Source organism: Rhincodon typus, chromosome 19 (genome assembly GCF_021869965.1).
Source record: "Rhincodon typus isolate 14 chromosome 19, sRhiTyp1.1, whole genome shotgun sequence".
Classification (NCBI taxonomy): Eukaryota; Metazoa; Chordata; class Chondrichthyes; order Orectolobiformes; family Rhincodontidae; genus Rhincodon; species Rhincodon typus.
In genome coordinates, this window is record NC_063350.1 from 51,691,274 (window position 1) to 51,709,679 (window position 18,406).

Here is an 18,406-nt window from a genome sequence, read left to right on the forward strand (position 1 = left end):
CTGGTGAATTCCATGTTTAGGCCATCGGGCTGTAGGCTCCCAAGGCGGAATATGAGGTGTCGCTCCTCCAGTTTGTGGGTGGCGTCATTGTGACACTGGAGGAAGTCCAGGATAGATGTGTCACCCAGGGAGTGGGAGGGGGTGTTAAAATAGTTGGCGACCGGAAGGTGTTGTCGTTTGTTGCGTACAGAGAGTGCAGATGCCCTATGAAACAGTTTCCAAGTCTACACTTGGTCTCACCAATGTAGAGGAGGCCACATCGGGAGCAACGGATACAGTAGACCAAGCTGACTGATGGGCCTTGAATGGAGGTGAGGTGGGAGGTGTAGGGACAGGTGTAGCACTTCCTGCAGTTGGATAGAAAGGTAGCACTTCCTATGTTTACAACACCTTTCATGACCTCAAGGCATCCCAAAGTGCTTTACAGCCAATAAGGTACAATTTGAAGTGTGATTACACATCAACAAATGTGTATACAGCAAGGTCACACAAACTCGGAGACCGCTTTGTGGAGCACCTACACTTGGTTCGTGACAAATGACAACACCTCCCAGTCACGAACCACTTCAACTCCCCTCCCGCACCCTGGACGACATATCCATCCTGGACCTCCTCCAGTGTCACAACGATGCCACATGGAAACTGGAGGAACAGCACTTCATATTCCGCCTTGGAAGCCGACAACCCAATGGTCTCAATGTGGACTTTAGTAGCTTCAAAATCTCCCCACCCCCGACCTCATCCCAAGACCAGCCCCCCCTACCTCTCATCCCCGCCTCACTGGCCTGTCTGTCTTCTCTCCCACCCTATCCGCTCCACAATCTACCTGCTATCATCGCCCCCCACCCCCTCATTTATTTCATAGCCCCCTTCCCCTCCCCCATTTCTGAAGAAGGGTCTCGACCCGAAACATCAGTTTTCCTGCTTGTCTGATGTTGCCTGGCCTGAGGTGTTCCTCCAGCTCCATGCTGTATTATCTCAGACTCCAGCATCGGCAGTTCTTACTATCTTCACACAAACAATAATGTGATAATGACCAGATAATTTATCTTTGTAATGTTGATTAAGAGATAAATATTGGCTGAATACAAGGGATAACACCCCTTCTCTTCACTAAAATAATGTCACAGGATCTTTTACATCCACTTCAGAAAGCAGATAGGGCCTTGGTTTAATGACTCCTCAGACAGTGAAGCGCTCTTACAATACAGTTTTGGATTGCCAGCCTATATTGTATGTTTTCAGCCTCTGCTCTGGAATTTCAAATCACAAACTTGTGATTCAGAGGCAAGAAGGCTACTCACTGTGCCACACCTGACAGACATTTTATTCAGAAAATAAACATTTTAGGATACAGCATGTCTAATTTGAAAAGTGACCCATGTACAGCATGATCAGAAAGAACAGGCAACTTAGTCAAAGCTCTCCACAAGTTGGATAGTCTTTGCTTTCTATCCGAGTTTTATTTGAGACCAATTGTTCCCATTAGTCAAAAATTCATGAGACTTTGGGTTGATCAGATGAACCTTCTTCATTCCTTCTGTCTAATAATGGTATGTTCCTATCTATCCATATAACACATGCATAAACACACACAAAGAATTAAGCTGTACCTTGTTTTGTTTCAGGGCACTCTTTTCTCTCATGTGGGGGCAGTCTTTCCCTGTTACCACAGCTTTGATATCTACAACGGGAACTAAAATAAAGAGAAGCATACGAATAATGATCATTAACAAGTGTGTGTGTGTGTGTGTGTGTGTGTGTGTGTGTGTGTGTACTGGTAAACAACAGAATTATTTTAAATATTACAAACGTTAAGCTTGCTCTAGATGTTAGAATTCAACGTTAGTTGTCTTTATTGTAGTTAGATCTTGTATCATTTAAAATCAATAGTTACATTGTCATCACATGATAGCACAAGTTGGCATCTTAACAATGAAAATATTTTGGTTCTTTAAAGTGGGTTTCTTTTTAAATAATATAACATGATGCAGGATTTGCTAGCTTGGACAACTTCTGCTGCCCATTCCTAAATGTCCTATATGTTAGTGGTGTGCTGTCTCCTTGAACTGTAGCTACACCCAGAGTGCCGTTAGGAAAGGAGTTCCATGATTCTTTTCCAGCAAAAGCAAGGAAATGGCTTTACAGTTCTGAGTCAGAATGATGCCCTAGACCTTCTAGGTCAGGGGTGGGCAATCTCCAACCTCCAGCCATTGTTACACTGAATCTGGCTTGCTGGTCCTTGACAAGATCCTGGGCCAAATGACACCCTGAATCCCACCAGCACTGCACATCATGAGGAAAATCACTGCCAGAGAAACACATCAGAGGAGAACAACCTGAAAGCCTCAGATCCACTGATAGGTATGTGAGGCACCAAAGAGAAACACCAGCACAGGTCTGTATCGGGAAATTAAATATGTTTGCTACACTGTTCAATATTGAAGCTGCTGATGTACTTAAAACACCTTTAACACGAATTCGTAGAACTACATGTCAGCATTGACCTGAAGATCAAATACAGTAAACCTACCTCTGGTGAATTCTAAATAGGTGCCACTGATTTTCCAAACATGAGGAGAGACACGCTGAGAAATGCATTGCTGTTTGGTACTACACACCATCAAGTAAAATTTGCATTCCAGATTAACCCACAATAATTTGGAACAACAGTTGACAGTAGCAACATCTTCATTACCAGCAGACATAGGAAAGCAGAATAACCTTAGCTACACATTAAAACGACAAATAAGTTGAACATTTCAGTTACCCCTCTTAGTAAATAAAGCTGCTTTATCCAGTGTGCAGCCCATCATTGATTTTGTCCAAATGTCACTGGCCTCCAAGGGGAGAAAGGTTCCCCACCCCTGTTCTGGGTGGTAAACGTCATGGGTTTGGTGTTGTTGAAAGAGCCTTGGTGAGTTGCAACATTGAGTCGTGTTAATGGTACACCCTGCTGCCACACTGCATCAGTGTTGGAGAAAGTGAATGTTTAAGGAGGTAAATGGGCTGCTTTTTACTAAATAGTGTCAAGTTTCTAGACAGTTGTTGGAGCTGCACCCATCCAGACAAGTGGGGAGTATTCCATCACACTCCTGCCTTGTGCCTTGTAGATGGTGGACAGGCTTTGGGAAACAGGTGGTTAATTACTCATCACAGAATTCATCATCTCCGACCTGCTCTTGTAACTACACTATTTTTATGCCTGATTCAGTTCAGTTTCTGATCAATGGTAATGTTCAGGATGTTGATACTGGAGGATTTAGTGATGGTAATGCCCCTGGATATCATGGGGAGATGGTCAGATCCCATCTTGCTGGAGATAGTCATTGCTTTGCATCAATGTTATGATCCACTAATCAGCCCAAGCCTGAATGTTGTCAAGATATAATATGGACACAGATTTCTACAGTACCTATAATCCTCTTAAAGGAGATGATTCATATTTAACAATACAAAGTAGAATGAAAATCAAAACATTATTTTAAATAGTTAAATCTGTGCTTAAGAAACATATGTAACAAATCCCACCCCATTTCATTCTTGTTCTGTATAATCCCTCTCTACAAATAACTGCACTGCCCTTGTCAGCAGGCTAAATTCACATTTCTGACCAAAGACTTGGTCTGGACCTGGTTGGCTCTAAGGAAGGAGTTGTCTTGTGTCCAAATCACTCCGTAAACCTTCAAAGAACAGAGCCTTGAACATGTCCTTTTGTTCCACAGCTGGACAGTAGGTTGGCTACCTATGATCCTCTCCCTGTTCAGGGGTAAGTCAGTTAAGGCTAGCAATTAAATCAATGTTGACTCCACATCACTATGCCACAGAAATGATCTCTTGATGTTTCTCTAATGAACAGGACACTCCAGTATATTGAGAGTTGAGGGAAGAAATCTATTCATAATCTCTTGTTGGATGAGGCAGGTTACTGACTGATAGCTTCAGACCAAAGAGGTATCGTAGCAACATTCCATAAACTGTTTTACATGGCTGTAAGGCTATATCATTCATCATTCTCCTTAGCTTCTGGTTATGTAGGAATTCCAATGCTTTGTGAGCTAAATTCAGTGAAACACCTTAATGTAAAGATATTTTGTTGGAAACCTCCAAACAGAATGGTAGTATTCTAGGGAAAGGCAGAATATCACATTGCATTGTAGCGACCAGTGGGAAGTAATATTCCATACCAGTAATCAACAAAGTAAATTTAATGTGCTGATAATTGTAGAGGGACATGTAGATTTTCAGTGACCAGCACACTGCAATGTAGTATCTAGAGTGCGAAAATACAACGGGCTTTTAGAATCAAATGGATATAAAGTTTACATCAGTCAAAAAGTAATGGTGCTTACTGCATCCTTTATAAGCAGGAAAATCATAAATCAAGTGCTAAGTCACCTTAAGCTAGATAACCATACAGAGTGAAAGCAGAATAGGGCTAAAAATATATGGAGGTCCTGGGAGAATTCACCTTTAAGATCTCCAAAATACCTGGGAAAATGTGATCACCTGGACTTCCAAAGAAAACAGAATGGACAGAATCAGTGAGATGTTCCAGTCGCATTTGCCAGTGATTATACTGCCTAGAGAAAAAATGCAAATGTAGCTAGATGGCAGCAACCTTGTGATTTCAAAAGCCGGTAGCGTGTAGGAGGGTAGGAAGAGGTAAATGACGACTGCAGCAGATGAAGAATTCCAAAGGACTCACAAGGAATGAATTATATCAGGAGAGTGACTCACGAACTTGTTTTCTTCACCATGAGAATGTGGAGGAGAAAAAGGGTGTAAACATGCATCTAGAACTGAGAAGGAATGGAATAGAAATGGGCTGTTCCTGTTATCAAAAGCTTTTGTTCCTATTTTGCACCACATACAAAACCAAATCTCGAACTGCACAAATAAAGACTTGCACTCAACCAGCACATTTCACAATTTCAGGATGTTTCAAGGTGCTTTGCATCTAATGGGGTACTTTTTAAGTACTTTTCACTGCAGTTGTATAAAAAATTTAGTAACCTATTTACATACAGCAAGGTTGGAATTAATGCCAGGAGAAACCTGTATTCATCAAAAAGATTGAAGAAGCCTCTTTTTAACATCTCATCCAAAAGACAGAACCTCCTGATACTGCAGTGCTCCCTCAGTACTGGACTGGCGTATCAGACCCAATAACATTCTCAAATCTCGAGTGAGACTTGAACCCACAACCTTCCATCAGAGGTGAGAGTGCCACCAACAGACGTATGACCAGGCACAAGGACATATTGAGGATGCATACTATACTGAAGATATCCAATTCACGTAGAATAGGCAGTAAGAGTATATCAGAATCCTCGTAAAGTCTGCAATAAGTTTAGTCAGCATGCATGGGAGGAAGTTATCTAGAGGCAATCAACCATACAAATGCATTTGTGCATTTCAGTTGCATGTTTCTGGGATCAATACCACCTGACGGTTCTAATTCATACAATAGGAACTCTGAGTTGGAGCATTTCGAGAATCCCTGCAAGTCTCTCTGTTCATTTTCAAACAATGTCTCAGGAACGTACAAGTGCACCTAAGCAGGTAGGTTTGAAAGCAGCAGAGAGCTAATGAACTGCTCTCAAACTAAAAGTGTAAATGACAAAGTGTAAATGACAATAGTTATCTTGTGATGTTGAGGGGAAGAGACAAAAGAAACACAGGAGAACATTTCAGTCATTTCTGTTGTAAGATTAAATTGGTGTGGTTTGGGCAGAATGTGGTTAAGGACAAATTCCATATGATACAATGAAATGTTTTGCATTGATTTTGTGCAGTTATAATCTTATGAGGTAGGTGAGAGATCTCAGAACTGTACAGAAATAAAATCAATATCATCATATAAGTGATGCTCTCTGAAGAGTTTATAAATGCCAATACGAGATACCTGAACTGGATATGAACTTTCTAAACAGAATCAGGAGAGCAACAACACAACACTAGTGGTCAGGGTCTAAAAATGTAATAAAAGTAATGGAATATTGGCCTTTATTTTCATACAAGGGATACAAGGAGGAAGAAATTATGTTTCAGTTAACCAGAGCTTTGGCTGGACCCTATGTGCAGTATTGTGTTCATTGCTTGAATGTAATTAATCCTGCAGAATGATTTCCCAGGGCACAAGGGGTTAAATTTCAACGACAGTTTGCATAAACTCGGCTTGTATTCCCTACATGTTTGAAGGGGTTTAACTAAGGTAATTTAAATGATGAAAGGATTCAAAAGAGGTGGACAAACAGAACTGTTTCTTCGATGAGGGTATCGAGAACAAGCAGGTGTCATTTTAGAATTGAATCAGAAAGCATGCTTTTATAGAAAAGGTTGTAGAAATCTGGAACTTCACTCCCTTAAAAGGACTGTGAGTGCAGAGCCAATATAATTTTTAACACTGAGGTCAACCGATGGTGCTCAGGTAGGGAGAATGAACAGAGAACAAAGGGATGATCACCTTGATAGGATTGTACTATAGGCTCCCCAATAGCCAGAGGGAAATTAAGGAGCAAATATGTAGATAGATCTCAGATATATGTAAGAATAACAAGGTTGTAATAGTAAGTGATTTTAATTTTCCAAACATTGACTGGGACTGCCATAGTGTTAAAGGCTTGAATGGTGAGGAATTTGTTATGTAGAGCTGGATGAACACAGCAGGCCAATCAGCATCAGAGGAGCAGGAAGGCTGATGTTTCGGGTCTGGACGCTTCTTCAGAAATGGGGGAGGGGAAGGGGATTCTGAAATAAATAGGGAGAGAGGGGGAGGCGGATGGAAGATGGATAAAGGAGCAGATAGGTGGAGAGGAGACAGACAGGTCAAAGAGGCGGGGATGGAGCCAGTAAAGATGAATGTAGGTGGGGAGTTAGGGTGGGGGTTGGTCAGTCAAGAGAAGACGGACAGGTCAAGGAGGCAGGGACGAGGCTGGTAGGTAGGAGGTGGAGGTGGGGGTTGAGGGAGGAGCGGATAGGTGGGAGAAAGGACGGACAGGTCAGGGAGGCAGGGACGAGCTGGGCTGGTTTTGGGATGTGGTCGGGGGAGGGGAGATTTTGAAGCTTGTGAAGTCCTCATTGATACCATTGGGCTGCAGGGTTCCCAAGCGAAATATGAGTTGCTGTTCCTGCAACCTTCGGGTGGCATCGTTGTGGCACTGCAGGAGGCCCAGGATGGACATGTCGTCCAAGGAGTGGGAGGGGGAGTTGAAGTGGTTCGCGACTGGGAGGTGCAGTTGTTTGTCGCGAACCAAGCGTAGGTGCTCCACAAAGCAGTCTCCAAGCCTCCGCTTGGTTTCCCTGATGTAGAAGAGGCCACATCGGGAACAGCGGATACAGTATACCACATTAGCAGATGTGAAGGTGAACATCTGTTTAATGTAGAAGGTTTTCTTTGGGCCTGGGATGGGGGTGAGGGGGGAGGTGTAGGGGCAGGTGTAGCACTTCCTGTGGTTGCAGGGAAAAGTGCCGGGTGTGGTGGGGCTAGTGGGGAGTGTGGAGCGGAAAGGGAGTCACGGAGAGAGTGGTCCCTCCGGAAAGCAGATAAGAGTGGGGAGGGAAAATGTCCTTGGTAGTGGGGTCGGATTGCAGGTGGCAGAAGTAGCGGAGGATGATGCGTTGAATCCGGAGGTTGGTGGGGTGGTATGTGAGGACGAGGGGGATTCTGTTTTTGTTGTTATTGCGGGGAGAGCATGTGAGGGATGAGTTGCGGGAAACGCAAGAGATGCGGTCGAGGGTGTTTTCGACCACTGTGGAGGGGAAGTTGCGGTCCTTGAAAAACAAGGACATCTGGGATATCCAGGAGTGGAATGCCTCACCTTGGGAGCAGATGCGGCGGAGGCGAAGAAATTGGGAATATGGGATGGCATTTTTGCAGGAAGGGGGGTGAGAGGAGGTGTATTCTAGGTAGCTGTGGGAGTCGGTAGGTTTGAAATAGATATCAGTTTCCAGGTGGTTGCCAGAGATGGAAACAGAATGGGAAAATCCCCTTCAACATCGGCAGTTCCTACTATCTCTGAGGAATTTGTTAAATGTGTTCAAGAGAATTTTCTTTATCGATATGTAAATGTATCTAATAGATAAGGAGCAAAGCTTGACCTTCCCTTGGGAAATAAGGCAGGGCAAATGATTGAAGAGATGGTAGGGGAACACTTTGGCACTAGTGATCATAATTCTATCAGTTTTAAATAGTTACGAAAAAGATAAGCCTTCCATAAAAGTTAAAGTTCTTAACTGGAGTAAGGAAAATGTTAATGGTATGAGAAAAGAACTTTCCAAAGTTGATTGGAGTAGACTGTTCGGAGGTAAACGGATGACTGACAAGTGGAAGGCTTTCAAGAGTGTTATAAATGAGAGTTCAGAGGCATTATGTTCCTGTTGGAGTTAAGGGTAAGGCTGGTAAGAGTAGGGAACAATGGATAAATAAAGATATTGAAGTTCTAGTCAAGAATAAGAAACAATCATATTAGATACAGATAATAGGGATCAAATGAATCTCTGGAAGAGTAGAAAGAGTGTAGGGGCATTCTTAACAGGGAAATCGGGAGATCAAAGAGAGGATGTGAGATAGCCTTGGCAGATAGGGTTAAGGATAATCCAAAGAGATTCTACAAGTACATTAAAAGCAAAAGAGAAACTAGAGAGAGAGTAGGGCCCATAAAGATCAATGAGGTCATCATTGTGTTGAACCTCAGGAGATGGGAGAGATATTAAGTGAATATTTTGTGTCTGTTTTTACTGTGGAGGAAGAAATTGAGGATACAGAACTCGGGGAAATAAATAGTAATGTTTTGAAAACAGTTCACATTACAGAAGAGGAAGTGCTGGAAGTCTTAATGAACGTAAAGGTGGACAAATCTCTGGGACCCAATCAAGTGTATCCCAGGATGTTGTGGGAAGTTAGGGAAGAAATTACGGGGCCCCTATAGATTTGTATCATCTACTGCCATCGGAGAGGTGCCGGAGGACTGGAGGGTGGCTATTATTGTGCCTTTATTTAAGAAAGGCTGTAAGCAGAAGTCTGGGAACTACAGACCTGTGAACGTGACATTGGTGGTGGGTAAGTTATTGCAGGTGATTTTGAAAGATAAGAACTACATGCAGTCGGAGAGGCAAGAACTGATTAGAGATAGTCAGCATGGTTTTGTGTGAGGGAAATAGTATCTCACAAACCTGATTGAGTCTTTTGAGTAAGTAACCAAAAATATTGATCTGCTCCAAGAAAAATAACCCGAGTCTGTCCAATCTCTCTTCATAACTGAAACTCTCTAGCCTGGCAACATCCTGGTAAATCTCCACTGCACCCTCTCCAGTGCAATCTCATCCCTCTTATAAAGTGGATTCCACAACTGCCCACAACACGCTAGCAGTGGACTAAACATCATTTTATACAGTTTCAGCATAACTTCCCTGCTCTTAAACTCTATGCCTCAGCTAAAAAAGGCAAGTGTTCATATGCCTTCTTAACCATCTTATACACCCGTCCCATAAGGTTATGGGTTACTAGTCCCTAGTATGCATGCACATCAAGGTCCCTCTGATTCTTGGTGCTTACCAGAACCTATTGTTCATCATGTATTCCCTTGCCTTGTTTGTCCTGTCCAAGTGCATCATCTCGCACTTATCCGGATTGAATTCCATTTTTTGCTGATCAGTCTGTCTATATCCTGCTGTAATCGGATGTTATCCTTCTCATTATTTACCACCCACCAATTTTCTTGTCTGCAAATTTACTGATTAACCCTCCTACTTACTTTTCTCCTGCAGTGACTCAAAGGCCACCTCACCCTGTGGATTCTCATCCAGATCACCATAGTGCAACACCTTGTGATTGAGAGACAGCCGGCAAAACCAGAACTTATCTGGAAAAGAACAGAGAAAAAAAAACTGAAGGGACAGTAGCACTAACCAGCACCTACATGCACGAGTACAAACACACGCAGTATTGCACTAACAGTAATCACACACAAGACCAACAAACATTAGTACACAATTCCCCCTAAACAAACAAGGTGTATTATACAGTAGCTTTGTACCTGGAACAATACCAGCTACTATTATACAGTATATATTTGGTTATATTATGCAAATTACCCCATATCACAAACTGAACGTTGTATTAAATAAATTCGGTAACTGTAGCCAGAATCTTATAGGAGCCTGAACGACACGGGCTATAGTAAGAATTCTGGGTGAATCATGTCAGAAGTCCGGCAAGGCCTTTCCCGATATCAAGGCCAACTGGCCACATTTTCCAGGCATCGAGAGGGAATTCTCGCTAGGCGATGGCACAATGCTTATGGAGGGGAGAATTATTCCTTGTTTACAGTCTCATTTACAGGGAATCTTGCCTCATTAACATGAAGCTTCTTATCCCACCACAAGGAAACTAGAAGTCAACAATCCCTGACAATAAGTCCGAGCGGGCACCTGGCAACACCAGCTAGCCCCTTGTTCCCAGACCGCCATCTTGGAAGCTAGGTAACAACATCCCAGGGCATGTTCCAGGGGTATCAGCTGCATACATCTATCATCTGTCTGACATCTCTCAGCCACACAGAATCTTTGTGGCGTATCTCCAATCCACTTACAGGATACTTCTGTACTTTAAAGCAGCACTTTGGGGTGCACCAGCAACTAGCTTTCAAATGACAAACTCACACATGGGAGATTGGTAAGAAGGTAAAAGCACATGGGATCCAGGGTAACTTGGTTGTCAGACAGGAGGCAGAAGGCGCTGCTCGAATGTTGTTTGTGTCACTGGAGGCTGGTGTCCAGTAGTGCACCACAGGCATCTGTACTGGGTCCCTTACTATTTGCGATGTGTATGAAAAATACAGAAGACAACATTGGTGGGAGGCATGCGATGATAAGCGAGTTTACAGCTGACATGAAGATGGTGCCAGGTGGTTGACATTGAGGAAGAAGGTCTTAGATTACAGGAAGATATAGATGGATTGGTCAGATGGACACATCAGTGGCAGATGGAATTTAACTATGTGCGTTTCTCAATGCAAATTGGCTGTAACATGATTGAAGAATAGGAGAATGCTATTTGTAAAACCCAAACTTTCCTTACCATGTGTTAGCTATAACACGATTCCGTTTCGATCACTTTAAGTGTCGCACTTATTGCGCGATTTTCTGTAGCGTGAGGTCATGCAAGAACGCAACTATCATGTTATGTCAGAACAAACTGTATATGATATGACATTGGAAGGAGTAACCAGACAAGAGAGTACTCAATGAATGCAGGGCATTAGGAAGCTCAGAGAAACAGAAGAAGCTTGGGATGCTTGTCCACAGATCCCTGAAGGTGGCAGGACAGTTAAAAGAGTGGTTAATAAGGCATACAGGACATTTGCCTTTAACAATCATGGCATAGATTGTAAGAACAGTGAGGTTATGCTGCAGCTGTACCAAAAAATCCTTTGGTTAGGCTACAGCTGGAGTATTGTGTGCAGTTCTGGTCACCACTATAAAAAAGTTGTGATCACTTTGGAGTGGGCACAGATGATTCACCAGGATGTTATCTGGGTTGGAGCAGTTTAGCTATGAAGAGAGGCTGGATAAGCTCATGTTGTTTGCTTTAAAGCAGAGAAGGCCAAGAGGGGACCTGAGTGAGGTGTATCAGATTATGAGGGGTGTAGACAGAGTGGGTAGGAAGCAGCTGCTACCCTTAGTCAATAACAAGGGAGCATCATTTTAAGGTGAATGGCGGGAGGTTTATAGGGGATTTGAGGAAAAATGGTTTCACCCGTAAAGTGGTGGGAATCTGGAATGCACTGCCTGGTAGGGTATTTGAGGCAGGAAACCTTATAACCTTTAAAAAAAGTACTTGGGTGAGCACACGGAAGTGGGACTAGTGTAGATTTAGAGTCGTTCAGTTGGCGTTGACTCGATGGGTCAAAGGGCCTCTTCTTTACTGGATAATTGCAAGCGGCCCTCTTGTTTTCAGCGGCAGCAGCGCGAGCCAGAGTGCCAATGGGAAGATAAGGCAGTTTTTGTATTCTCCCTGTATAAAAACTTATCTCGTGCAGCAAGCGGCCCTCTTGTTTTCAGCGGCGGGTGTGTGGACGGAACGCGAGCCAGGAAGAAACAGATAAATTCGGGCATTGGCTAAACCCGAAACACTACATGTGTAGTGTCGCCCACCCGTCCTCCTCCTCTAACCAAAAAAGACTGTGTGGAGGTTCGGTAAGGTAAGGCTTTTTGTTTTGTTGTTCTTCTGGAAATCTAGAGTAGAGGGAATGGAAGCTAGGGCAGTTGCATGCTCCTCTTGCAGGATGTGGGAGGTAAGGGTCACTGCTGGTGTCCCCTCTGACTTCACCTGCGAGAAGTGCACCCAACTCCAGCTCCTCTCAGACCACGTTAGGGAACTGGAGCTGGAGCTGGAGCTGGATGAACTCCGGATCATTCGGGAGGCTGAGGGGGTGATGGAGGGGAGTTACAGGGAGGTGTCACACCCAAGGTACAGGAAAAAGGTAGCTGGGTGACTGTCAGGAAGGGGAAAGGGAATAGGCAGACAGTGCAGGGATCCCCTGTGGCCATTCCCCTCAATAATAAGTATACCGTTTTGGATACTGTTGGGGGGGACGACCTACCAGGGGAAGGCCATAGCGGACAGGTCTCTGGCACTGAGCCTGGCCCTGTGGCACAGAAGGGAAGGGGGAGAATAGGAGAGCAATTGTAGTGGGGGATTCAATAGTAAGAGGCACAGACAGGCGGTTCTGTGGACGCGAACGAGATGAAAGGATGGTATGTTGCCTCCCGGGTGCCAGGGTCCGTGATGTCTCGGATCGTGTCTTCAAGATCCTTAAAGGGGAGGGTGAGCAACCAGCAGTCATGGTACACATCGGTACCAATGACATAGGTAGAAAAAGGACTGAGAATGTGAAAAACGAGTACAGGGAGTTAGGTTGGAAGCTGAAGTCCAGGACAAACAGGGTAGTTATCTCTGGATTACTACTAGTGCCACGTGATAACGAGCTAAGAAATAGGGAGAGAGTGCAGCTAAACACGTGGCTACAGGGCTGGTGTAGGAGGGAGGGCTTCCATTATGTGGATAATTGGAGCACATTCTGGGGAAGGTGGGACCTGTACAGTAAGGACGGGTTGCACCTGAACCGGAAGGGCACAAATATCCTGGGAGGGAGGTTTGCTAGACCTGTACGGGATGGTTTAAGCTAGTTTGGCAGGGGGTGGGGAACAGAATTTATAATTCAGAGGATGAGGTATTCGGCCTTCCAACAGACACAACAGAGAGTGAGGTGATTTATAAAGAAATGCGGTCGATGGAGCGTAATTGTGGACACGGTTTGAGGTGTGTATACTTCAATGCCAGAAGTATCAGAAATAAAGCGGATGAACTTAGAGCATGGGTCGGTACTTGGAACTACGATGTTGTGGCCATTACAAAAACTTGGGTAACTCAGGGAGAGGAATGGTTGTTGGAAGTTCTGGGATTTAGATGCTTTAAAAGAAATAGGGAGGGTGGAAAAAGAGGTGGGGGAGTGACATTGCTAGTCAGGGCAAGTATAGCAGCTACTGAAAGGCAGTTCGAGAATGATATGTCTACAGAGTCAGTTTGGGTTGAGGTCAGGAACAAGAAAGGAGCAGTCACTTTGTTGGGGGTTTTTTTACAGACCCCCTAAAAGTTGCAGAGAAGTAGAGGAGCGGATTGGGAGGCAGATACTGGAAAGGTGCAGAAGTCACAGGGTTGTAGTCATGGGTGGCTTCAACTTTCCAAATATTGATTGGAAACATTTTAGTTCTAATAGTTTAGATGGAGCAGATTTTGTCCAGTGCGTTCAGGAAGGATTCCTGACACAGTATGTAGATAGACCAACACGAGGAAAGGCCACTTTGGATTTGGTGCTTGGCAACGAACCGGGCCAAGTGTTAGACCTGTTGGTAGGAGAGCATTTTGGCAGTAGCGATCATAACTCTGTTTCTTTCACGATAGTCATGAATAAGGATAGGTACTTACGGCAGGGTAAAGTTTACAATTGGGGGAAGGGTAATTACAATTAAGTTAGGCAAGAACTCGGTAACATAAATTGGGAACAGATGCTGTCAGGGAAGAGCACCACAGAAATGTGTAAATTGTTTAAGGAATGCATTCTGCATGTGCTCGATATGTTTGTCCCTAGCAGGCAGAGAAGATGTGGTCGAGTGAGGGAGCCATGGTTCTCGAGAGAGGTCGAACGACTGGTTAAGAGGAAGAAGGAGACTTATGTAAGGTTTAGGAAAAGAGGAACGGAAAAGGCTCTAGAGGGATACAAGTTAGCCAGGAAGGAGCTGAAGAAAGGGCTTAGGAGAGCTATAAGGGGGCATGAGAAAACCTTGGCGCATAGGATCAAGGAAAACTCCAAGGCTTTTTACACGTATGTGCAGAACAAGAGAATGACGAGAGAAAGGGTAGGGCCGATCAAGGACTGTAAAGGGAATTTGTGCACAGAGCCTAAAGAGATAGGAGAGGTCCTTAATGAATACTTTTCTTCAGTATTCACAACTGAGGGGGACCTAGTTGTAGAGGAGGACGTTGTGAAACAGGCAGGTAGGCTAGAGGAGGTTAATGTTAGTAAAGAAGATGTGCTAGGAATTCTGAGGAAGTTGAAGATAGATAAGATCCCCGGGCCTGATGGGATTTATCCAAGGATTCTATGGGAAGTGAGGGACGAGATCGCAGGGCCTTTGGTGCTGATCTTTTCGTCCTCACTGTCCACAGGTATAGTGCCTGAAGATTGGAAAGAGGCAAACGTCATTCCCTTGTTCAAAAAAGGGAACAGGGTTAACCCCAGAAATTAGAGGCCAGTTAGTCTTACATCAGTGGTGGGCAAATTATTGGAAAGGGCTCTGAGAGACAGGATTTATGATCACTTGGAAAGGCACAGTTTGATTCGTGATAGTCAGCATGGATTTGTGAGGGGTAGATCATGCCTCACAAACCTTATTGAATTCTTTGAAGAGGTGACCAAACACGTGGATGAAGGTGGAGCAGTGGATGTGGTATACATGGATTTAAGTAAGGCGTTTGATAAGGTTCCCCATGGTAGGCTCATGCAGAAGGTAAGGAGGCATGGATAGGGGGAAATGTGGCAGATTGGATTCAGAATTGGCTGACCCTGAGAAGACAAAGGGTGGTAGTGGACGGAAAATATTCAACATGGTGTTCAGTTACGAGTGGTGTACCACAAGGATCTGTTCTGGGTCCTCTTTGCAAATGATTTGGATGAAGGAGTGGAAGGGTGGATTAGCAAGTTCGCGGACGATACGAAGGTGGGTCACGTTGTGGACAGTGCGGAGGGCTGTTCTAGGTTACAAAGGGACATTGATAGAATGCAGAGCTGGGCTGAGAAGTGGCAGATGGAGTTCAACCCTGAAAAGTGTGAGGTATTCATTCTGGAAGGACAAACTTGAAAGCAGAATACAGGGTTAACGGAAAGATTCTTGCCAGTGTGGAGGAGCAGAGGGATCTTGGGGTTCATGTTCACAGTTCCCTGAGAGCTGCCACCCAGGTGGATAGAGTTGTTAAGAAGGCGTATGGTGTGTTAGCTTTCATTAACAGAGGAATTGAGTTCAAGAACCGTGAAGTTATGCTCCAGCTATACAAAAGCCTGGTTCGGCCACATCTGGAGTATCGTATCCAGTTCTGGTCACCTCATTACAGGAAAGATGAGGAAGCATTAGAAAAGGTGCAGAGGAGATTTACCAGGATGTTGCCTGGAATGGAGGGAAGGTCTTACGAGGAAAGGTTGAGAGAGCTAGGGCTTTTCTCTTTAGAACAACGAAGGATGAGAGGTGACTTGATAGAGGGGTACAAAATGATCAGAGGTATAGATAGAGTAGACAGCCAGACACTTTTTCCTAGGGTGGAGGTAGCTTTTACGAGGGGACATAGTTTTAAAGTGAAAGGAGGTAGATATCAGGGAGATGTCAGAAGTAGGTTCTTTACTTAGAGAGTGGTAGGGGCATGGAATGCATTGCCGGAGAGGGTAGTGGAGTCAGCCTCATTAGGGGCACTTAAGCGGCTATTAGATAGGCATATGGATGATAGTATAAGGTAGGAGTGGAGATTAGATAGACCTTAGGTTTAGGGTAAAAGTTCGGCACAACATCGTGGGCCGAAGGGCCTGTACTGTTCTATGTTCTATGTTCTAATTCTATGATTTTGTGCTTCTGTAAATACACATTGTGTGCAGAGAGAGGCAGCCAGCTCACAGCTAGGACCAGGCTGCGTCTCAGTGCAGGGCTGGATGAACACAGCAGGCCAAGCAGCATCATAGGAGCAGAGAGGCTGACGTTTCAGGCCTAGACCCTTCATCAGAAAAGGGGGAGGGGAAGGGGGTTCTGAAATAAATAAGGAGAGAGTGGGAGGCGGATAGAAGATGGATAGAGGAGAGGATAGGTGGAGAGGAAACAAACAGGTCGAAGAGGCGGGGATGGGGCCAGTAAAGGTGAGTGTAGGTGGGGAGTTAGGAAGGGGATAGGTCAGTCCAGGGAGGACGGACAGGTCAAGGGGGCGGGATGAGGTTGGTCGGTAGGAGATGAAGGTGCGGCTTGAGGTGTGAGGAGGGGATAGGTGGGAGGAAGAACAGGTTAGGGAGGCAGGGACGAGCTGGACTGGTTTTGGGATGCGGTGGGGGAGGGGAGATTTTGAAACTCAGTAAAGGGCTCACCTTTGTCCCCCTCCACCCACAGATCAACGAATACCGCTCACGCTTGGACATAGAGCAGTTTTTCCGCCGCCTCCGCCTCCACGCTTACTTCTTTAACCGTGAACCTAACCCTCCCTCTACTGACCCCTTCTCCCGCTTCCAACACACCCCCTCCTCCTGGACACCACCCCAAGGCCTCCTACCCTCCCTCGACCTCTTCATCTCCAACTGCCGTCGAGACATCAATCGCCTCAACCTCTCCACCCCTCTCACCCACTCCAACCTCTCCCCCGCAGAACGTGCAGCCCTCTGCTCCCTCCGCTCCAATCCCAACCTCACCATAAAACCCGCGGACAAGGGAGGCGCAGTTGCAGTATGGCGCACTGACCTCTACATCGCCGAGGCCAGACGCCAACTCTCCGACACCACCTCCTACCGCCCCCTTGATCATGACCCCACCCCTGAGCACCAAACCATCATCTCCCAAACCATCCACAACCTCATCACCTCAGGTGACCTCCCACCCACGGCCTCCAACCTCATCGTTCCCCAACCTCGCACTGCCCGCTTCTATCTCCTTCCCAAAATCCACAAACCTGAATGCCCTGGTCGACCCATTGTCTCCGCCTGCTCCTGCCCCACCGAACTGATCTCCAACTATCTAGACTCCATTTTCTCCCCCTTGGTCCAGGAACTCCCTACCTATGTCCGTGACACCACCCACGCCCTCCACCTCCTCCAGAACTTCCAATTCCCTGGTCCCCAACACCTCATCTTTACCATGGACGTCCAGTCCCTCTACACCTGCATTCCCCATGCAGATGGCCTTAAGGCCCTCCGCTTCTTCCTGTCCCGCAGGCCCGACCAGTCCCCCTCCACTGATACCCTCATCCGCTTAGCCGAACTCGTCCTCACACTCAACAACTTCTCTTTCAATTCCTCCCACTTCCTACAGACAAAGGGGGTAGCCATGGGTACCCGCATGGGCCCAAGCTACGCCTGCCTCTTTGTAGGTTACGTGGAACAATCCCTCTTCCGTACCTACACCGGCCCTAAACCCCACCTCTTCCTCCGTTACATTGATGACTGTATCGGCGCCGCCTCGTGCTCCCACGAGGAGCTCGAACAGTTCATCCACTTCACTAACACCTTCCACCCCAACCTTAAGTTTACCTGGACCATCTCTAACACCTCTCTCCCCTTCCTGGACCTCTCTGTCTCCATATCGGGCAACCACCTAGAAACCGATATTCATTTCAAGCCCACCGACTCCCACAGCTACCTAGAATACTCCTCCTCCCACCCACCTTCCTGCAAAAATGCTATCCCCTATTCCCAATTCCTTCGCCTCCGCCGCATCTGCTCCCAGGATGAGGCATTCCACTCCCGTACATCTCGGTTGTCCTCGTTTTTCAAGGACCATAACTTCCCCCCCCGGTGGTCGAGAACGCCCTCAACCGTGTCTCCCACATCTCCCGCACCTCATCCCTCACACCCCGTCCACGCAATAAGAACCAAAAAAGAATCCCCCTTGTCCTCACGTACCACCCCACCAACCTCCGGATCCAACATATCATCCTCCGACACTTCCGCCATCTGCAATCCCACCCTTATCTGCTTATCAGAGGGACCACTCTTTCCGTGACTCCCTTGTCTGCTCCACACTCCCCTCCAGCTCCACCACACCCGGCACTTTTCCCTGCAACCGCAGGAAGTGCTACACCTGTCCCCATACCTCCTCC

At 45.7% G+C, this 18,406-nt stretch overlaps 1 protein-coding gene across 1 annotated transcript in view; it reads right to left on the bottom strand.

Annotated features, from left to right (window-relative positions):
- LOC109916283 (engulfment and cell motility protein 2) overlaps positions 1-18,406 on the bottom strand; it is a 125,492-nt gene that overhangs the window by 20,104 nt on the left and 86,982 nt on the right. The window contains exons 17-18 of the mRNA XM_048608518.1: positions 9,759-9,866; positions 1,614-1,696 (exon numbers count right to left, since the gene is read on the bottom strand). Coding sequence (XP_048464475.1) covers positions 1,614-1,696; positions 9,759-9,866 — 191 coding nt within the window. The remainder of the gene's footprint in view (positions 1-1,613; positions 1,697-9,758; positions 9,867-18,406) is intronic.